Source organism: Leuresthes tenuis, unplaced genomic scaffold (assembly GCF_036924035.1).
Source record: "Leuresthes tenuis unplaced genomic scaffold, fLeuTen1.0.hap1 SCAF_3, whole genome shotgun sequence".
NCBI classification, from domain to species: domain Eukaryota; kingdom Metazoa; phylum Chordata; class Actinopteri; order Atheriniformes; family Atherinopsidae; genus Leuresthes; species Leuresthes tenuis.
Genome location: NW_027325357.1, coordinates 22,535,943 through 22,559,177, shown reverse-complemented (window position 1 = coordinate 22,559,177; position 23,235 = coordinate 22,535,943). Strand labels below are relative to the sequence as shown.

The 23,235-nt window shown below is 43.5% G+C and overlaps 2 protein-coding genes across 2 annotated transcripts; both read right to left on the bottom strand.

Moving 5' to 3' along the window:
• On the bottom strand, positions 1–1,397 carry LOC140304201 (transmembrane protein 233). The gene is made up of 3 exons (XM_072383187.1): positions 1,029–1,397; positions 447–581; positions 1–166 (listed from the first exon to the last, which is right to left on the bottom strand). Exons 1-3 carry the CDS (start codon positions 1,212–1,214, stop codon positions 155–157), a joined length of 333 nt encoding a protein of 110 aa, XP_072239288.1. The 5' UTR covers positions 1,215–1,397; the 3' UTR covers positions 1–154.
• A 1,139-nt stretch (positions 1,398–2,536) lies between these two features.
• Positions 2,537–22,596, bottom strand: LOC140303725 (RNA-binding protein Musashi homolog 1). Its single transcript, XM_072382594.1, has 14 exons — positions 22,450–22,596; positions 21,907–21,947; positions 21,110–21,191; positions 20,891–20,975; positions 14,182–14,223; positions 13,702–13,794; positions 8,629–8,677; positions 7,991–8,073; positions 7,590–7,707; positions 6,622–6,702; positions 6,052–6,108; positions 5,016–5,072; positions 4,730–4,884; positions 2,537–4,614 (listed from the first exon to the last, which is right to left on the bottom strand). Exons 1-14 carry the CDS (start codon positions 22,512–22,514, stop codon positions 4,573–4,575), a joined length of 1,050 nt encoding a protein of 349 aa, XP_072238695.1. The 5' UTR covers positions 22,515–22,596; the 3' UTR covers positions 2,537–4,572.
• Positions 22,597–23,235: the final 639 nt, after the last annotated feature.

Genomic DNA, 23,235 nt, shown 5'->3' with positions numbered 1-23,235 from the left:
GTTTCCGTGTAAATACGGGAAACAAGAGAAAGTGATGTGCAGATTGAAGTAAACGTGACTCGATTCCGTTCAGAGTCAACGTAGACAGTATCATCCAAAGGTTTTTGTTCAAGTGCCTTACATCTCTTTTCGCTTCTTCTTCGTTTCCACAGTGCTAATAATCCATCTGGAACACAGAGAAAAGTACATTAAACAAATCGATCAATCAAATGGCATCCAGCGGTTAGTGCTCACAGAGACAAATCTGCTTTCTGTTCTATCTCTTGGAGGCATAATGAGTATGAGCTTGTATCATAAAACATTTCATGCAAATTACACTTGCGGTCTTCAGCAGGTCTCATGTGGATGTCAGCGTAGAAGCCTTTAATTGACCCAAAAAAAAAGACTACATCGTGGTGGACATCAAATATGCTGTGATACAGAACAACCTGAGCTCTCTGCCTTACTGTGGTAAAATGAACAATGCAGCTGATGGCGATGATGAGAAGACCAATGATGATGGAAGCAACAGCGACGTAGAGGGCGTTCCTGCCCAGTCGTCTTGAGCCATCATAGTCACCTTGATAATAACTGCTTCTGGACTGGAACAAAGAAATCCCAGTAAAACATAAAACTTCATGAGGACGTTTCAGACCTAAACATTTGACACTGAATGTTTTCTCGATCATTTACTAAGTTGTTCTGATACCTGCAGCTCTTTAGTCGCTCATTTTCATGTTTGATTGAATAATAATGTCATTTTTGAAATATTGGCAAAAAGAAAAGTGTTAACATTGTGGCTGGCAGTTTGACTGTAACAGTATCATTTCATTTTCCAAAAACAGAGTTTGTTTGATAGGCAGAGCAGGTGTGTGTGTGACTGGGTTACATATTAGTGTGCGACACATTCACTCAGCACACGGCGTCTCTGTAACATTTAAAGCCCCCTGAGTGAGAACTCGTTTCTTTTCTCTGACACATTATTTCTTGGATGGTAAATTCACACAATAAACTGTTAAACTTAGCTAAGCTCCATAGTTCATCCTTACCATGACAGAGTAGACCAGGGCCACAATGTTGACAGGGTAGGCGGGACAAAAGCAAGCGAACATGGCTAAACAAAGGTAGCTGCGGAGTGGAGGCGGAGGTTCCTGCCCCTCTATAGAACCCTGGTCAAAAAATGCACTCCCACTCAAGGAGTTTTTCACTTGTGGATTTAGCACTGTGAGTGCCATTGAACCTGACAGCAATTAAACACTGCTGACGGATGGAAACTAGTAAAACACCCTAATTAAAATGCTGAGAAGCTACAAGTATGCTTCAAAAATAGTAGAACGTGGGAAAAAGATAAATCCAACTTGGTTGGTTGTCTTCTCCTCTTTCTGTGCTGGATAATTGTAAGTTTGTAAGCAGAATCAGAGAAGGAGAGGGATGGGAGAGGATCACTAACCCTACTGGCCTCCATCCAGGGATCAGACCCTGTTTACCACTGCTGCCCTGGAACCTCACACCACCAACAGCCAGTGCAGAGTAGTGTGTGCATCTCGTGAACACAGCACTCCACATGAAATATATACCAGATACATTATATGCCCGTCTTTTTTGTTATTTCTTTGTTTATCTGGTTGGAACAAAAGACAACAGAAGTGGAGTAAACCAGGAAAACATCCCCTCCCTGCATATGATTTATTTTAAATAACATTTCGCATAACACGACTGCCTGCGGCGTGCTGCTGCTGCTATGTCCACTGGAAACTGTGGCCTTGTTTTGTGCAACATCTTTTAACGTGAGAGCCTGTGTCACTCCACTCAGCTGGGATATCTTTTTATTTTTTCCTTCCCCTGAAAGTCTCCAAAATTTTCAGGAGCTTTTAATGATTTTGATGAAAGCGTCGGTTTGTAAGGGCAAAGTTAAAGGAGCACCTGGTTTATATGCCTGTGCAGGTCAATTCTTGTCACATCATTCTGGCTGTATAAACCGATTCAGCCATAATATTACTGATATAGACTAGGTTCACGCCATGCTGCCTAAAGATCTTTGACCAGTCAGTGTGAGAAGTTATAAAAAACATCCAAGGGTGTCCTGGAATGTCTGCTGCCAGGGGTTTTGCAGTTTTAGTATTACTCACTTTAACTGTAAGTGGGTTTTAATGTATTGGCTATCAATTCTACAGGTTCAGGAAATGAATGCAAGAAAGACAGAAAAGGAGACAATAATCACAAAACACTTTTGAATAATTTATTAGGATCTTTAAATTGAAATTGTCAGAAAAATAAAGAATTAAAAAAAAAAGGAAATCTTGGCAGGGGACAGTCCAAATCTTTGACTTTAACTGAGCTCACGCAGAGCTCCGCTCAAAACATTGGCCCTTTTTCTTACAGTAACATAACAAAAGACATTAAAATCAATATACAAGGGGGAACAAAACAGAAAAATATAGTTTCTTTTTTTTTTCTTCTGAAAATAAGTCTTAATGCCGCAGAATTCTCCACTTGTTGTCTGCTTTTACCAATAATAGTACTATTTTCATTTGTAAGGTAAAAAATAACTTATTGCTTTATTGTAAGTTAAAAAGTTACAGTGTTGGTGTCCAGCAGTAGTTGTTTTTTTTGTTTGTTTTTTCTTTTTTTTTCTTCTTTTTTTTCTTAAATCGTGTCCCAGCCTGTCTGACGGAGGAACTACTGGCTGGATCAGGAAGTTCTCAGCTGTGATGAACATCAAACAAGCTGCAGCAAGGAGGCTGAACAAACAAGCTACTTGTCTTTGTAAAGGTTCCATTTGTTCCAGCTTTCCCACTTTTCCTGCCAGCCAGTGTCGTTTTGTACTGAGGTCCTGTATCAGAACTGACTGGGAGCAGTACCCTGTTCCATTTCTGGTTCCCTGCCCAAGCCCAGTCTGTTCACCACCACATAGAGCAGCAACTATATATAAACAATAATATGTTGGTTCCAGAGGAGCACAAATTTATTACAACTAAATATGAAATGGGAGAGAGTCAGGCGAGAGGTGCAGATGAACCAAAATGGAACAGAGTGATCTTTTTCTTTTTCTTTTTTTCAGTACCAAAGAAAAAAAAGGCAATCAAAATGTTCCTTCGTTGCCAGAAGTAGTTCCATATTACACTTTGATGTATGCGCACACTCGCTCACACACGCTCAGACGCAACCACATGCACCTTCAATAGTGATAAGAGGACAGAAGATGATCGTGATTTTTCTACAACTGCTTTCTCTGAGAATGTCCTTCATTTGTTTTTCACGGTGAACAACACCGCATAAAAGAAACTTTTTTTTTTCCCGAAAAGAAAAACAATAAACAAAAACATCAAGAAGTGAACTGCGCAAAAATATATATATATATAGTATTTTCAAAAAGAGGAAGTTAAGTCAACCCCCCAATCCCAAAGAACCCCTGATTTCTCCTGCTTATGGTTGTGATTCTTTCATAAGTCCCATCGTGTCAATCTGAAATAGTTTTGCGTGAAGATGCGAGACTCGACATTTTGCTTTTCTCAAGACATGAAGCAAACAAAGGAACAGCTTTGGGAACAGAAACGGCTTATAAACTGAACAAATAAGCCAGACAAACTGCTGGAAACGTACTTGTCGACAGCTATAGACGAAGGCGCCGCACCGAAGTGGCGCCACAGAAGTCTGGCGCACAGCGTACGCATATAAAACATATGATGCGTACTGATAAAAGTAGTGAGATGATCGCAGACAGAAGCAAATGACATCCAGTCAAGTTGCTGTTAACCCTCTTTAAACCACCCAATGACATGCCAGCTGGTTCAGTAACCCCACCACCCCACCCCACGTCTATGTACAATATCTTACAGGAAGACATAAAAACATTGCTTTAAAACCAATTACAGAATAAAATACCTTACAGATTATCATTATTATGTCAATATTAATAACAATATTACAAAGGTTTTGTTTTAAAGACTACCAAAATATACATTTCAGGTTTCGTTTTGTTTTTTCCTTGTTTTCGTGACACTTAAGTGTAAAAAAGGACTTTGTTAGGTTTGTTCTTCCTTTTTTAAAAACGCTTATCGGACAAAGATCCATCTCGCACGTCTTTTTTCTCTATCTGTTCACATCAGTAACAGCTTTGAAGGATTTCATGATAAAATGACATCACATTGAAATGAAACAGTAATAATAATAATAATAATAATAATAATAATAAAAAAATTTAAAAATCAGAATATTTCTCTGTCTTACTCAAAGATGACGAAAAGGTTTCTCAGAGATATTTTTTGTTTGTTTTTTTTTGTTGCAGTTTTCTTCTCTCAGCTTCAAAAGAAAAAAAGCGGATAAATGGATGGGGGGGGGGTCTAGTTGCTACACTACATGAGGACAAAAGAGGAGAAATGGGGGCGTTATGGTGAAGTGAGATTAGTACAGCAAAACAAGAGTTCTGGTTTTAAAAAGATATTCAGTCGGTGGGTGGAGCCACGTGGAGCCAGGAGAGCCTGGTAGAGCCTGTGGCCAGCCAATCAGGTTGTGCCATCAATGGGCAGTCAGCATTCTGATTAGCTCAACAGCAGAGGAGAAACCCTCCAATCCTCAGTGACCTGAGTCTTCTCAGTGGTAGCCATTAGTGAAAGCGGTAGCAATCAGGGGACCCTGCGGACACATAAAGGAGAAGGAACACTTTCTTTACAAGCTCACTGAAAACATAAGTGCAGTCTTGCATGTATCTTCATGTATTGGAGGGTGGGTGAGGGGCTGCGTGACCTACCCCTAGACCATGACTGAACCCTGTGCTGGGGGCGGGGCTAGCGGCACTGATGTAGCTGCTGACTCCTGAGTCCTGATTGGCTGCAGCATACAGGTCAGCCATTGGTCCAGGGCTGCTCGTGCCCAAGAAGCCAGCTGTGCGTGAAGGGGTGGAGCCTGAAAGGCAGGAGAGACGCATCAGGCTTCAACACCAGAGGGCTAAAAATATGCTTTTATTTGTCCAAGCAGGCCATTGTGCAAACATTCTATCTAAAGCAAGAGTACAAATATGCAAAACAAACACATACCTCGAACTACTGCGGCTGCTGCAGCTGCCATTGGTCCATACGCAGTCAGGGGAATGGCTGAGAATTACACAACAAACCAAATTATTGCACATATAACTCATTGTGGATCACTCACACATTAGATCATCAGTAATCATCTACAGCTCAGTGTGGCAGAATCTACATCTGCTCACACAGCTGTCATGTCACTTAAATCCAGCTGATGGAAAAGGGAAACTGCACCAGTGATAAGGCATCCAAACGCGTCTGGAATTTAGGTTCACTGAAGAAGAAAACTATGTGAATGAGTAGAAGTGTTGTGTCGATCAGGACCATATGTACAAAAGGCACAAGGCCTTACTGTGTCAGGAGGGAACCAAACAAGTGAATAGATAGAATTAGCATTTAATCATTTCAAAGTGACAGTACTTTTTTAATCATTTTCAGTTTTTGAAGTAGAATATCATTTAATATCTGGTTCGATTTACTCTCAGAATTTCCCTTTAACGCACTCTTCTGACTCGAGTCTTCTCATTCCCTCAGTAATAGTTGCTGAGGGTGTGTTTGTGAAAGGGTCTTAGGAGCAAAGACATTTAGAAAGACTCTCTGTGTTACCGCAAATTCAAAGACTTCTTTTGAGTTTAAGGGATCATGTGTAAGGTCACAGGGTCAAACAGTTCTCTTGAACTGCCTCTTCACACTGACAGGAATTAATACAGGAAGTTGCAAACGTTTTTACTCAAGTTAAATGGTTTAGTGAACGAGTTGAAACATGTTAACCGGTGAGCATTAGAGGTGCTAGTAGTTGGATTTTGTGACCTTTCTAGTGTTCGTTCTAACCTAAGCCATCCGGCTGATGGGGATTAAACTAAGTCACGATCTTACTTCAACTCTAAAACGGGGGACCAGACAAGATTACAGCACCAGGAGGGTTTCTGGTATCTGTCATCTTGTTGAACTGTATTTAGCAGCGGTGACATCAAATGCACTCAGTTCCGTTTGACTTGCTGCTAAATAGGTTTGTTTTCCGCTGTTGGAGGAGTGAGGAGCAACTGACCTGCCAGCTCAGGGGGATGGGATGATGTCAGGAGGGGGGTCCTCTCTAAGTGGAACTCTAGAAAAAGAAAAGGTCAAGAGAGAGAGCGCTTTGTAAATACAGTCACCAGCCAGACTACAAAGCTACGTACACACACAGAGGCAACGCCAGCACGAACTCACAAGCATCACAGAAAGTAGAATAAAAAGAAAAAAGGAAAAGCGACCGGGCAGGAAGGTAGGAGCAAGGGAAAAGGAGGGGCAACACGACCACATGAAAGCGGGTTACATAAGTAGATGAAATAAACAAGATTTGAGAGGAAAGAGGCAAATAAAAAAAAACAAACATCAACAATAAGTGTGAAAGACAGAAGGAGATGTTCAGGAAATGGGGGAAGCACTGAATGGGATAGACAGAAACATTTAAAATGACATTTTATACAACAAGCAGCTGGAAAGTAATATGAATGTGAATAACTGATGTTCACACAGCTTTAATGTCCCGCAGCTGAATCAACTACATGCTCCAGCCTGTATCCTTTCATTACTCCTCTGTGAGAGTCAGTTGTGTTTGAGTTCTATATGGACTCACCTGGGAACTGGTAAGTGTATCCAGGAGCAATACCAGAGTAACTGCGGCTGGTGTAGGTAGTAGTTTGAAAACCTGGGTAGCCTGCGAGAAGGAAAGAAAATAATCAGTTGAGTTAAGTGGGCTGATTAAAGACACAATATCTGTTTTAGGGTACATTGATCTGATGATGGGCTGAACTAAAATACCTCAAGTGTGCAGCTACACACTGAAAAGCTGCAAAGCTTATTCAAAATGGTGTTTTACATGAACGTTGATATGAGTTTGATCAGAAAGTAACGACAAGCATTTTGGAATATTTTCAATTTAAAGTTTAGTTCATGGTCAAATGATCTTAGGGTAATCACAGAGGAGTTAGAAATTAGCCCGACCGTACAGTACAAGAGTCTGACATCTGCAGCCTTTACTGAGCATGCATCACTCATCAAAGTGCTCTCTGAAATGTCCAGCAGAGGGAGCAAAACGACCACACACCAAGGAGGGCTCAGCTCGTTTTCTCAATGAAAATCTCTTCAAACATTATTTTCCTCCAATAAGGGCCCTGCTCAATCTTTGACTTCTATGTTTAAATTACATAACAGATTAAACATCAGCCAAACAAGAGACTAGTTTATCCCAAGTTAAATATGGGAATATTCGTGTGGGCGTCGCTGCAGAGAAATTACGAAAAGAAAAAAAGGTGCTGCTTCAGTTCACGAGAATGTGTCCAGAACTTCATGCAGAGTTTGTACTTTAAATATTTTCCTGTAATTAAAGACTGTACAGCTACACAGACACACTTTACATTTACATTATTGCATCTCTCTCAATATGTCCGAAGGTTTCAGCAAAGTATTTACTTTAGCAACATTTCCGGTCAGGTTACAGCATTTACAAGCTCTACGAACATCAAGAACAGTGGAGCCACTCACGGTATCCACGCTGCGTTGCATTATATTCCTCATTTATGTGTATTTGATTTTGGATCTTACCTAACATGCCGATGCCCAGCATGAAGGCGTCCATCCCATAAGGCATCACTCTGGAACGGCCTCTGGCTGAGCCCGTTGGCGTCATCACCTCTTTGGGCTGAGCTTTCTTACACTCCACCTACAGTTACATTTAGCAGACGCTTTTATCCAAAGCAACTTACAAACGTTTTATAGAACAGCTGAACGGCATTCAGTGCAGGAAGAAACTCATTTAAGTGCTAAATCGGTTTAAATGGGTAAAACAGGTGTTTCGGGAAAAACACAAAAATAAATCCAGGGCAACACAACATGATTTGTGATCTCCTACTTAACTCTGGATGCACCTCTAATAAATCTTAATATCACAAATGAGCAGCGGCCTGAGCCTGTTGGCAAACTCCCGTTGCTCCTCACAGGCGTACCATTTTGTTGTTGATCTCATGGAAGTGGATCTCGCACACCTTCTCCACCACGTCTTCGTTCTCGAAGGTGACAAAGCCAAAACCTGAAAGAGACCAAAACAAAGAAACGCAGACACTTTAGCGGCTGTTCCATCTCAACAGAAAAAGCCACGGCTTCAGCGTCCTCCTCGGCCTTGATCACCACAACACAATGAGCTGGGAGATGAAGCGACCCTTCCCATGTCATGCTTGTCAATCAGGTGTTAGCAGAGTGGAGCAGCAGGGGATGGGGCGTGGCCCTCCCAACTCTGAGCCCAGATCGTCATCACCAATTTCTCTAACTCTTCTTCCCATCTCCTCGCTTGTCTCGTTAAGTTACTTGATCGCCTGTAACCATCCTGACCCTGCGTGACGACCCTTAGCGGGCCCTGCGGTCCCAACCATCGGAGAGGACAGAGATAAATAGAACAGGGGGAGGAGAGAGCGGACGAAAGACAAAAGAACGTGATTGGAGAAAAACACGGCCTTGTTTCCAGAGGTTGGCGTAATGACTCTACCGTGCTGCTACTCCTTTCATTTCTGAGGACTCGCTCTTGATGTCAACACATATTGACATTATGTGCAAGTGTGTGAGTGTGCACATGACTATGACTACCTACCTCTGTGTCTGTTGGTTGTTTTGTCGAACATGAGCATGGCATCATCGACCTATGAGAACAAAGCAAAGAATCCATGAGCTTCAACATATTAACACTCACACATCATTACCCAGCATGGGGTGCCATTGTCCCTCTTTAGCAGTGGAGTAAGAAGGGAAAACAGATGGAGAGGGTGGAAGGGAGAGAGGGAGGGGATGACAGGTGACAAAGGAGAAGACTGAAAGGGTGATAAAGGAATAGAAGGATGGGGAAATCAGGGGAGATGGGGGCGTGCTGTGTGGAAAAAAAATGAAATACAATCTGTTAATGTGAAAAAAAAAAGAAGCGAATGTTCAAGAGGAGAAAATTCTTCGGAGTTCTCCCAAACTCTGTCCTGCTTGCTCTCACCTCTTTTTTCCTTTCATTCGTTCGCCCTCGCTGTCTTTCTTTCCCTCTCTGTAAAGTTTACTATTCCCATGGAGACTGTGTAAAGAATTTCAATTAGAAGAACTTGCCACCACCCCCCACCCCCCCCGCCGCATTTCAGTGAATAGGATGGAGAGAAAGGAGTAAAAAAAAAGGAGAGTGACAGCATGGGAGAGAAGGAGAAACTGACAAATGATAGGATGATTTCAGAAAATCTGTGGAGGATAAAGTTTTGATGAAGGATAGAAAATATGTTAGGGAAGATTTTGAATTATAGAACAGAAAACAAAGTGAGGCAGAGTCTTTGTCAGCGCGCCCTTCTTTTATTCTCCTACTCCCTCCTCTATCCTTTTTGCACTCACTCCACTGCCCTATTCATATTCCACCTCCTCCCCCACCTCCTCCCCCCCTCCCTCACTTGTCCTTCACTGGCAGGAAAGTTAGCAGCTTCTGCTCGAGCTCTGACGGCATGAGGAGGCACACGGGGAAGCCAAGGCCTGCGAGCGCTGTGGTGAAAATCAAACTTTTAAATCTGCAACACAGCCTCCCTGCATCGCATGGGCACATGTGTGGATTATGACTGTGTGGCTATTTCCATGAGGCAACCAGCAATGAAACTCAAACCAGCGTAACATGAGTGGCAGAGGCCTCTGGATGGTCCAGCCATTCTGATTTTGACACTTATCTCCCATGAAAAAACGCCGCACTCACGCCTTCTGGTCGATGAACAGGGACGGGATCAAGGTTGCCTCTACAACCTTCCTGACTCTCATCCATGTCAACATATAGCTTGGACACAGTCACATAAAGCCCCCCCCCACCCGGTCCTCTCTGTGTCCTTCATTCAGTTTTTATCCTCCCCCTCTTCTCCTCTCCCCTCATGTCTTCCGCCCTTCCGGTCGTCCAAACTCAATGACACAGCAGAGAGCCAGGGAAGAGGACACTAGGTAGACAGCTGCAAGCCAACATGTTATCATTAGAGTAGAGTTACACACACAGCTAGCCCTCCAGCTAGCATTAGCAACATCTATTCTAGTGGAGATGGCTAACCGTGTCAGCCCAAGGAGATTTTGAGCTGTGCCGCTCTGATGGTACATTTTTGAAGCAAGATGGAAAATAAAAAAGATAATACACTGAACAGAAATGCTAATGTGGCTCTTCTAATTGTCTTCCACAAGAATATGATGGTGAGCGGACATGCAAACCATTGTGTCACGTGTGTGAGCTTATGCTGTGGTCCCTTGCCTGTGCCAAAACCAATAAGAAGACGCTCACACGATGTCCCCTGCCCAGGGTGCTGTAAAACAATCTGATTGGATAGCTGTGGGAGTCTGAGATTGGCTTAGCAGTGGCTCAGTCACTAACTACTCTGCACTGCATGCAGGGAGTGAAGAAAAGTTAAGGTCATATTCTCAAGTTCTGACATTCTCAGATGTACCGAAGCAAGGTTCAACTGAGATCTCGAGCAGCTGAGCGCAGCCTTAAAAATATCCCATGTTTAGTGAGGCGTAAAGGCATTGTCTGAGGAACAAGTGTTTGCTGACAAGACCATTACACTTTTTTCGCGAGATTATGAAAGGTGGCATTCACATTTTTTCCCCGCTGTCTCCTCACATCTCCCTCTTTCATTCTCGCTCTAGCTCTCCGGCCATCTCTCTCTAAACAGGCCAGCAGACAAAGTGTTCAGTCAAGCCTTCTAATCGCCAGCTCACATGGGTGAGTGGAGTCCCAACTTTTCCCGTCTGCCCTGTCCATGCTGCATTTTTCATCTTATTCAGTCCTTCCTTTGCTTGCTGCTCTAACATATCCTCTCATTTTATCTACATGAGTAAAAAGAAAAAAAAAGAGAGCGGGGATTTGAATTGAAAGTTTTTCTTGTAAGTTACTTTCAGGTATGCAGTGCAGAGAGGCAGGATAAGGAGATTTTTTTTTTGGATGAAACCTAACTGGCTTCGAGGCCAAAAAGGCCGGAAAAGCTCATTATTAAATGATCTAACTGCATGCTCAATTATCGCTTTAAAACACTTTTCATTTGATTTTCGGCCTTGGACAAAAAGAAGGGAACTCTTCCAAGTTTGCTACCAGGATAACAGCGATCCACCTAAAGATGCAATATGATTTCTCATACAAATGGTTGCTGCTGTCTCCCTAGCCTGGGGACATTTAGCAATAGAAGCTCAGAACTGTTCCGTTAGAAAACAGAGGCCCCTGACTCCTTGGTTTGGTTAAAAAACACCTGACGTCTGGTGACTGAGCAGCCATTCGAGTCTTGTCTAATGAAGTCTGCACAGGTATGCTTTGAGACGTATATCCCAAAAAAATAAACTCCGGCATGAATCAAAGAGTTGCATAAAATGCATAGTGCATTCTGTGTTTTCCTTGCAAGGCGGTGCCACGGTATGAAAATAAACAGGACACCGAGTCCTGCTTCATCTAAACCTGCACCTTGTAACCCAGCTTAGATAATAAACAAGAAATACCTCCTGCTCAGCAGGAATGCACTGTGGGATTGCCGCTATCCATGATAGAGCTTTGGTCTCACGTGTCCAAACAGTCCAAATATTCCCTCATCCTGCGGAGGGAGTGTTGTCTTAGATATGAGTGTCTGTAATCACCAGGGAGAACTGATTCGGCACAGAGCCGCAAACTGCCATTTTAGAGAGCACACTCAGGAAACAAGACGCATGTCACAGCATCCACCTGAATGAGTGTGATGGTCACACATTTAATCTGCATTTACCAGGATCCACAGCTTAAAATGAAACGGCATTATGTGAATTTGAACCAGCACCTTAAATGCGGTAATACCCCAAGCATGAGTCAGAGGCCAACAGAGAGAAAACACAGCCAGACATGAGGCAGAAGGAGCTTCATGCTGTTAATTTCTTCCAACCCATTAGGCCAACATCCTGAAGCAGTGCTCATTTTCAGACTGTCCTGCTCACCGACAGCAGCACAACCACGCACTTAATGTTTGTGACAACTGGATCACAGCCTGTGAGCCCTACTGTCTGTCTGTGTCTGCACAAATGTATGCAAGCTCGCCTCCCTCTGCAGCCATGACGATGACACTGTCACACTTTCAGGAGCGCGCCCGCGCACACACGTCTTTCCATTCATGCAAATGCACACTTCTCACACATTTTTCTTCCCAAGGAAACAAAAATACACTGGATTACAGCGGGACAATGGGCGAAGGCAGGTCACCACGGCAACAAGCAGAGAGGGGCTGGAGCAGGGGATGTGTGTGTGGAATGGCAGGGTGTCTGAAGTACTGATTCGGGGGAAAGGTGGGGAAGAGGTAGGCGGGGGGTACTGTTACAGGAGCAGCTGTTGCATTTGATTAGTTAATACAGAAGGGTCTGAACACTACTCAAACACACTCCCAACCGCCCTAAGAGTAGTCAGCTAAAAAGTTACCCAAACTGGCATGTTTTATGGATACTTTGACATATTTGTGGACCATCAGATTGGTGTTTTTCCCCTTTGATAGTCACTTTTGCTCCTCACTATCTCAGCATCCGCCCCCCCTCGCCTTTTCTCTGCCCTTCAACCCCTTCTAAGATCCCCTCCCTCTCGCTCCGTGGGGGGTTACTTCTTCCCTTTCAGTCCCCTGCCATCTCTCTCCTCTCTTCCCCTCCTGCCTTTTTTTTTCTTTCCTCCCTCTCCCCCGGCTACTCATCTGTCTCCACAGCATGTGTTTGTGCCTTCCACCAAATTTCATTCAAAGCAGCTAAAAAGGACAAACGCAGGGGCCAGAAACACGGAAATGTGATTGAAAAAGAGCAAAACAGCTAACAAAGGGGATAAACCAACAAACTAAGTAAGACTATGGCCGACAGAGCAGAACCACCTATGACCATGCAGTTTTCTGTCATTTCTTTTAGTTCTTTCTTTATTTTAGTCCTTAAAATACCTTTCAGTGTGACCCTTTTTTTTACTTCTCGGTAGCGAGGTCTTTTGTGTGTGTGTGTGTTGCTTCTCGACTTGAATAAAAAGGTAGGGGAGTAAAACAGGAGAAGTGAAATAGGCTTTTCTCCATAAAATGGATATGTTTAATAGAAAAGCTGTCAAAAGGACGGACTAGAGGTACTTGTTCCCCTAGGCTGAACTTTTGCAGCTGCTTGAGGGTACATGAAGAGATTGTAGCCTTAAGTAATTTGATGAAAACAAAAACTGAGATTCATTTTTTATTTTTAAACATCATCGTTGAGTTGGCGATAATAACTTTGAAAGTTGACAGGATGTGTATTAAAAGAAGCCAACAGGCAGTAAAGCCATGAGCAAAAAGTTATGGGTAAAGCATGGAAAACCATTCAAATAAAATCAATGTGAGGCAATTTATCTTAAAATTATGGCTAAAAAGATGAGATAGCTAAAAAAAAAAAAAAGAAAGATTGGTGGGGTAGAAATATCCGAGTTAGCTAAAATAGCTAAAAGCTAATTTATTGAATTAGCTAGGAAATGTCAGTGAAATTGTTAGCTAACAATTGAATAATTGGATAAACAGTAGAAGTAGTTGTTCGGTAGTTGTCTGATTTTTAAAAGTGAGAGATAACAAGCAACTAAAAAGTTAAATTCAGATGCCTGATACAGACACGCAGTCTCAGACAATGAAAAGGTTGGGAAGCACGGCATTAGACAACAAAAGGTTTGGGAACAGTTTACCTTTCCAAACTGGTCGAAGTATTGCTTCACATCTTCGATGGTAGTATTGACTGACAGTCCTCCGACAAAGATCTTCTTTGTCCTGGTCACCAGCTAGCAACACAAGAAGAAGAAGGTATCCTTCATCACTAATGACATTGGGTAGAGGGTAGATGCTTGAGATAGAGACTTTGTCTTGGCTGATGTTTATCTAATCAAAAAGTGGAAATGTGTATACAGATAAATAATGTGTGTTAGCATTCATTTATTTGTAAGCCAGGACACAAAAGTGTGTGTGTGTGCGTGTGTGTGTTTTCAGGGGGCAGTGCAGAGGTTAGGGTTCAGAGCACAGGGTCACGGTGTAAGGCTAAGCAAGTGGAATGAAGCTCCTATCTGGTCACGTGCCTGACTCTAATCCCAGCCAATCAGCGCTGGAGGATTAGGGGTGACATATGACGTCATCACTACTCCTTGCTGTTAACCCCATCAGAGTGTACTAACCTTAGGCTGAGCCCGGCGGGGAAATGCCACCTTCGGGTCGATCTGCAGGGGAGAGATTATTTGTAATGAGTTTTAAAAGGTGGTAAAAGCAGACGTAAAATTCAACAGGCTCTTATATTCATTTAAACATCCAAGCAACAACCTATTCCCCCTGGAGTTGCTATTCAGATTTTTCACGGACACATCATTTATGTTTAGGGTTAATTCCCTTCTTTAGAGATTGGTTTCCCACAGTGATACAACTCAATTTTAAAACTCCCTGCAGGCTTATAAAAACAAAGCGCATCAATGTAACTCTATTTTAAAAGTAAGCTTTCTGACCGCATGAACATGAATGATTAAAAACTAGACATGTTATAATTTTAAGGTTCCAATTTAAAAAGTAATATTCTAAATTTCTTTTAGCATGGAAACTAAATCGCTTCTTCTTCTGTGTATGTTGTTCAGTGGCTCATCTCCTGCATGTGTAAAGTCAATGTCAATCAATGAATTATCACAGTGTTAACTACCTAGAATTAGCTACAACACAGAGCCTCTAAGTCTGAACCCATGTGAAGGACTACTATGGTCCTGAAATAGAACGTATGCTAATCCGCAAATATGTATAGTAGACCCTTGTTTATGCAAGCTACCACAAATCCAAACACACCAGCAAAACAAACAGGCAAAAACAAGCTGCACATACAGTGAAACATCAATACATACTTTCTCTGAATTGTGTCTTGAGACATCTCAGCCACAAACAAGGCAGACGAGGACAGCGCTATCTTAAAAATGAGCATGAGTACATTTTGGATGAATGGATTTTTTTTTCTTCTTCAATCTCACAAATCCCAATAACCTCCATTTTGGATAAGCTAGATTTGACTGTATCCATCTTTCTTCCCACTGGAAAGTCTCAGCAGTGGTCAAGGTTACAGATAAAATTAGAAGTAAATGAGCTCTGAATGAGCTGGCCTTTAATAATGCTAAATATGCAATGCCTGGGCTGGCATTTTAAATTTGTGTGGAATCTCATGTTATTCACTCTCAAGCCAACGAAAGAGATTATTTTAGGTCACAGGACCTTGTGGTGTATTAGGGTCTTAGAGTTCCATCTTTGTTGTAGTAATTGGATGTGTGAAGCAAAGCCCCTTGTGTCTCACTCAGCCACTATTAGAGGTATTGAATTGATATTGGCAACTAAAAAGAGCCTATGAAATAGCCAAAAATAATTACTTAGAATGTGGACAATACACATGATACTAAGGAGGGCATTCATTCAACATTAAAAAAAAATCCTTTCATCTCTTTTCTGCGATAATTGCATGCTTCTGATGACAAATGCGCTGGCAAATATATCCTATGAGGGCCTTTAAGTGCCTCAGATTTACCACTGCTGCGAGAGCACAGCACTCTGTAACTAAGATGCAGCTGCAGCGCCCTTGGAAGGGATTGCAGAAGGACTTTGCACCTTGGAGTGAGACGCAAAGATGGGGAAGAGTCATGTCACCTCCAGCTGGTTTAAACACAAAGAAAAAGGTGACAAGGACACATGGAGCCACCAACGGCTAGTGCAATAACCAAGCGCACTCACAAACAAAGACAGCACAGCTTTTCTAATAGGATCGGTGCACAATGGAAAAAATTTACCAAATATTGATGCACCAACTATAAGACACTACTTTTTGTCCTTTAACGGGATGCAGGAAATGAGGGAGATTCTCAATGTTTCAAGAGAGCGAAAGTAAAAATGCAGTCACCCTACTAAAATACACCCAACAAAAAAAAAAAAAACATGACAAGCAGAGGACATCAGAGATAGTGAAAATAAACAAAAGGCATTCACAAATATGCATTTAATATGGTGCGAAGTTGGCAACGTGTTCATAGTTTCATCCGACCTCTGCCCTGAGAGGTACCAGCCTCTGATGTCCAGGTCAGACCACCTGCCTTTAACATGACAAGAGGACCAGAGCCGCCTGAGGTGATTATGAGGCAGACACACAGATGGACTACGAGCTGACAGTGACAGCGGTCAGAAACCAACTCACATTTGACATAAGACTGCAGCCACCTAATGACTGCCACAGTAAACACTAAAGAGAAAAAATGCTCACGTGCACTAATGTCACAAACAAAATTTCAGATGGGGGACGTCAGTAGATGTACACATATATATATATACATATATATTATTTTTTTCTTAAACTAATAAGTTGATTAAATCCCATATGGCACCAAAAAACTTTTCAATACATCACAATGCAATCAGAGACACTGGACACACAGATACAAGTTGACCAGTTTAATATGCATTGGTGGCATATTGCCACTTTCCCCATTCATTAGTCACTTTTTGACAAAATACAAATATTTCTTAGCTTTTAAATGACCCCAAGTTCTTGCAGAAAAACACCGTACAAAGACTACACTAGGTTAGACCTAATTCAATGTCTGTAGTAGTGCTACTGTAGCTACATGTCATGCCATGCTGTTAACGAAAAAAAAAAAAAAAAGAATCAGTCCACTTCAGTGAGAAAACAATATATCTAAAATGCCATTTCTACAAAAAGGCTGTTCTCAAAAAGGAGGCAATAATAAACGACAACTAAAGCAGCTATCAGAGTGGCAGATTAGCCTCAAGGAAGACAGATAGGCCACAAAGCAAAAAGTAAAATGACTTAGCCAGGTCACTGTTTGCAACACTCAGACATAGCTCTTCAGAGGCTTGACATTTGAGGATAGGCTTGGCCATGTAGCAGTCCCAATCAGACTGGTGAAAATGTAACTACACATGAAAAATGTTAGGAAGGGAAAAAGTTGCTCTTCCGAGCCTGACAGAGAAGAGTTACAACCGAGTGTTCGTGAAATGGTCTGACTAACATCCTGCTTCATGACATCCAACCTCCGCTCAATCTAAGCAGCAAAATGACAGCAGAGCCTACAATATGATTTTAGTGGTTTAGCTTTTGAGGACTACACTAATCTACAACCAATAGTCACCTCACGTGGCGCAGAGCATCCACCAGTGTTACAAACTGGAAAACAAAAATAATGAGAAACAAAAAGAATGTCAAATCAATAGATGGGTAGGTAGACAACACAGAGACAACAGAGACTGGAGGTAAAGGAAGAGTCAAAGCACACGGAAGAAAGAAGGCATTCGTTTGGAAAACGGAGTCAGCCCATGAGAAAGTGGGGCTGTCCAGTGTGGCGGTGCAGTGGGGCCATCCCAGCAGGCAGCCCCTCTGATTTCATTAATTAACAGGACAAAGAGTACAAAACAGATGGGCCCGTAGAGGAACTGGGGCTCCTGAGCTACCCCCACGGACTCACATACATATATGCACACAACGTGTAGCCCCCAAATGATGTAGCGCAAAGGTGAACACCAACACATGTATACACAGTGACAAATACATGTAATTACAGGGGCAAGAGCACAGACTCGTACACATAAATGCTGATGCGCCTCTTCGAAACACACTCGCATGCAGGCATATTGAGGCTGACCAACTTGCCAAGACATTTTCGCCGCGAAATGGCAAACACCCACACTGATAAAAAAGCGCCACAGGCTACCCCATTATGGCAGCATAATCAATATCAGCTAAACAAAAAGCTATAAACAGAAGAGGAGACAAAAAGAGTTGGCATATCTACTATCCACAGAGTGAGGGAAGGAGACTTGGTTTGGGCTCAGGCCAGCAGAGTCAACCTGCCCAGCTGAACAGTAATTAGCTAACGAAGCACGCTAATGAGGACCTCCGACCCAACCCTATCCCTGACCCCACACCAATCCACGAGCAACAAACCAGGGCGAGGTGTGCGACGGTGAAGTGGGGGTGGTGCACATGTAGCACACCGAGAGTGTCCTGGATCCACCTTCAGAGCAGATCCAAGCTTTATCCACGGATCTGAGAGCCTGCATGGACACCGGAAGCCCAATCCAGTTTGTTTCCTTCAATCCGATTAGATGCTTTTCAGATCCATACTAATTACAGCACAGTACCCCCCCCTCTCTCTCTCTCCTATTCTTCACCTTCTCCACCCCCCACCTCACCCAGTTTTGTCTATGTCAGCATTACCAGCTAATCTTCCACGAAGAGTCACTGCTCACATCTCTGGTGGCCAGGTGTTTCACCAGAGGACAGTGGAGACTGTGGTTCACATGTGCTGCTAAAGTGTAACTGTTACACAAAGCATTTCACTTTCATTAAATACATATGCTGTATGAAGAGGTTATGCTGGGACAATGCCCTTTAAATAAACACCAATTCTCCATTATCATACATTAATGACCCATCATCGCTGGATACATAATATAAAAGGAAGGATGGAAAAATGCACAATAATCAATCACCTATGAATATACACCACAAACCCTGTTTTAGGTCAGCGACAGGAGAAGTGGCTGACAATATCTGCTCCCATTTTCTCTTTATTCCTTTAACGGGGTCTAGTGAAGCATTTCTCAGAGAAAACAAATACCAGTTGTGCCCTTCTTCTCTGTCCAGAGAAACACAACTGCACACCGCAGCCCCGAGGACATACTCTGCTCCGACAGGAAATCTAACCTCCAACCAAAACAACAACCTCAACAGACCCTCTCTGAAAACAATAGGCAACCGCGTTGTTGTATTCTGATTTTTAGCAGCACAGGTATGGGAGAGCATTTCTACTGTACTGTTGATATTTAGCCTGTAACTTAACAAAAGAAGGAAAAAAAGACAGGATGTAACAGGACTGTAAATGTTTAATACCACGTTTAACCAGCCGGACCTTGCACCAGTTCACGTAGCTTAATTCTCAGCCCGTGTGCTCTGAAATATCATGGCTCTTTCAAACCAAAGGCTCAGCATGACAGGGCTAAACATCAGAGCATTGAATATTCTTCCTCATTCCAGGGAGGAATGTCTGATTAAACAATAGTGTGGAGGGACAGTCCAGGTGTGTTTCAGAAACATGGAGCACACAAATCACAGACTGAATATTATCATGTAGAAACAAATACAGGAAATAATAAAGGGATTCCCCCCCTGACATTTAGGCCCCGATTTTCATCCTTTTTGCAGTGTTTAATTTTGTGTTGACAAAAAAAAAAAAAAAAAAATGAATAAACGAATAACATAATTCGACACCCTTATTTGCAAAATGGAAAGATAAAATGGCAACCATGCCCCTGTTAAAAGCAGCTGGTTGAATAAATGATGCCACGGTGTGCTTCCCCACCAGACGGCTGCCACAACAACCTGAGCAACCAGAGCTGCAGCATGTGAACCATTAACATTATTATTGTTTAGCCTTACACTGTATTTTGGTTTATAATAGGGCAACGCCTAACCCCACCAACGGCCTGCCAAGCTGAGCTCCCACGAGCGTCCAAACCAGTCTTAACGCCACACATACACACACAGGGTCTGGCTCTCGAAGACTTCAGCAGTACCTAGTTTTAAGAGGTAATATGAGTCACCGAGTAACACTTTGCAGTTGCTTGGAACCAGCTTTGAAGCAAACACGGCCATGTTGTGATCAATCTAAAAGCGGCTGTACGGAGAAATTCATTCACATATCCCCAATATTTCAAAATTGCTGCTTCACACGACCAACAAAATATCTCGCACACGCAAAGTGGAAAAGTCTGACGTGACTTGACATTATTTGTGTGTGTCAGAGCTCTGCCGCCTGACTGAGCCCAGTGCCTTAAGTTAATGCAAAATAGCAGAGAAGTTGTTATGGAGACATAAATCCCATTGGGTTGTGCAGTTACAGCACAGTCTCCAGAGGCTGGCGTCACCCCCGGCAACAGACTTGCTCCAACAACTAACCAACTCTACCTTTCTACCCCCCAGGGCTCTGCTGCCTTTCTGTGCCACCGATTTTCACTCTCAAATGATCCTCTTGAGTGTGTGTGTGTGTGTGTGGTTAGGAAAGGACCACAAGCTGACGAAGACACACCCAGTCTCCGTTCCTACAACCAATCTACATAACCAAGACAGCAACATTCACACCTCATACATATTCAAATACAAGCGAGCAGCTCTGACTCTTACCAAACAAACCACTGGGATTCACTGGCATTACCCTATACGAGTATGACCTCTACCAAGCAAGTGATCTGTTCCATTTACACACATTTGAATGTTCATGTGTCAGTAGTGTAGGAGGGGAAATTTCAGAGAAAACCCCAATCAGCAGGAACACACAAACACAAACACAAACACACACCGTATTTCAATCTAAAAAAACTCACTTTGACCTCACACTCTAATCCCTGCATAAGTTCGGGTATCCTCTTCTACAACTGTTTGCCTCCCTCAAACTCTGAGAGCTGCCACTAAAATAGAAGATATAAAACACACTGCTGTTATTTTCTGTGACAAAAAGAAGAGGGGAAAACTTGTGAGCTCTCTGCCCTGCATAAAACCTGTGAGGGTTTTGCAGGGGCTCCTACCCCATTCAGGTCCCCAGGTAACCATGGCAATGAAGACCAAGAAAGAACGCTTTCATGTTGGCGCCCTGAACCGGGATTTGGAGGGGGGAAATGAGCAGACAGGAGGAGGAGAAGGAGGAGGAGGGTGGCTGCCCCAAAACGCACTCCTAAACTTTACAAGCCATACGGTGGGAGGCAATATGCACGGAGAGGAAGAAAAAAAAACAAGCTACACAGACCTCCTCAGAAAAAAAGTTACCCAAATGGTGTCATTCAGAATCACCCCAAACTCACCGTTTTTGAGTCCAATTCGTGTCTGTTTTGGGCCAAAACCTTTTCCACGCCGGCCTGTTCTGCGTATGTTACGAAGCCGAACCCCCTGCAGATGAAGAAGACAAGCACCCAAAATCAAAACGCAAACTCACAGCAGTTCAGGCACCCTTCACTGAAAAGCATGGACGAGCATGAGGCATCCAGTGATAGGACGGCGGGGCGCACACGCCTCCTTCTTACCTCGACCGCTTGGTAACGGGATCCCGCATCACCATGCACTCCTTCACCTCGCCAAATTTACAGAAGTACTCCCTCAAGCCCTCTGCAAAAAACAGCGACGAGATGTCGTTAAATCAACGCAGGGATGTTAGAGTTGCCCCTGCAGGCCCTATGAGGCGAAGGGGGCTCGCAGTGGCCGAAGAGACACAATGGGGTCGGGGTGGACCACGTTGTGTTTGTGTCCCTCTTGTCCTTCGAGATTGCACATTTTCTATCTGGCCATTCAACACAGTAGCGTATTAGGTCCAGTGAGACCACAAACAAGACTGCTATTTTAACCCAGCAAGCAGCAGTGGGGATAATAACACGGACCATCGCAACAAGAATAAACTGTATTCAAGCACCAGCCTGCGCTCTTAAAATAAATGAATGGATTCAGCGGAGCGCAACATTAAGGAAAACAACAACAGAAGCGTGGGCTTCAGGAAGAGCTGAACTTCTGTTTGGAATCTGAATAATCGATTACTTTTACTACAAGTATATTCCTCGGTTATTAACAGTGTAATGAGTGCACAGGGAAAGGCAGGCAAATCGTTGTATGTGCACGGTTTCCAGTGTTAATCTCCTGCGTCTCGGCAAGTCTAAATCCTAAAGGCTGATCCTTAATGAATAGGAGGCTTTGATTTAACTATTAACAGTGTTTCTGCTTAACTCCAGGAAACCTCACATGGTATATAAACGCTATTAGAAAGGGAAATATATAGTTAAAGTATAGTCTTTCATCCAGACTTAATAAAGTAGCGTGCGGGACAGCTCACCTTGTGTTGTCTGCCAACTCAGACCCCCGATGAACATTTTGCTGAATGAGAGAAACACAAGCCGTAAATCACACAGAATAAATCGCGTCTTTCAAGTACAACAGAGGCACATTGAAGGGGAAATCTGGGGGGATTATGTGTAATATAGCATCAATAAAGTAAGAAGAAAAGCATCGGCCATGTTGCGAAGTCACCCATCGGCCAGCCGGGCCGTTATAATCCCCTAGAGGAGGAAAAAAAGGAGAGGATTTTCCAGATGATGGAGGAGAAGTTGCAATGTGGCCTTCTGGAGGAAAACCGCGGTAAATAAACAAACAAGAGAGGAGGGGGGTTGGGGGGGGCAGACGGAAAGCAGCGGTGCGTCTGTGTCTCCTCCGCTGAGTGGATCCATCCCACACATACAGACACACACACACACACAGCGTGCTTGTCTTTTGTCTCGGCGCGGCTTCGCTCCCGCACTGAACTCAACTAAAGTCCAAGGTGAACTCAAACCGGGCCGAGAGGCGAGCGAAAGGCAGGCGGACAGGCTGAGGCTGTTACCAGGGGTCGTGGGGGGAGTTGTCCGTGCCGGAGGACAGGCTGCTCTGGCTCCCTTCCGTATCCATTCTGCTCTCCGCTGCTATATTCCCGCACTGTGAGGCGAGGAGAGGCAGTGAGGCTTCCACTGCTGCTGCTGCTCCAGACTCAGGGGCGGGCAGCACGATGGGAGGGAGGGAGGATGGGTAAGGGGAGGGAGGGGGGAGGGGGGCAGCGGAGGTGGGGGTGGGGAGGATGAAAAGAGGAGGGGTGAGCGAGGAAACACACGAATGCGTATACGCTCAGAAACAGACTCCGCCTCTACCTCGTTTTCCCGTAGCCGAACCCAGCCACGGACCTCCCCTCCCGTCCTCCGCTCCCTCCTGCACATTGCCTGCCTTTATTCATGCAGCCAGTGGCGCTCTCTCTGTAGTGTTTCCCCGCCGTTCTTGTCATTGGTTGATCGCAACAGCATGGCCCATTAAAGCATATTGAGTGCTGTGAGATCCCCAGTTGCCTTTTCTCTCTGTCTGTGGTGGCATCAGAACCAGAGTGGGAGCAGAGCTGAAAACCAGGAAGTGATCTGGTGGACATAAAAATTAAATCCCACAGGACTAATTAGACCGTAAATATAAGAGCAAGACATGTTTTTAATCATTTACTAATGCAATGTCATTCGTTAGTACACATCATCTAAGTGTATTAAAGTAATATAGAGTATTAAATTTGGGCTGCAGGGAGCCATACTGGAAAACAATGTTTTCCTGTGGTCCCAGCTAAGGCCTCAGGTGCATGAACATATTATCAAGT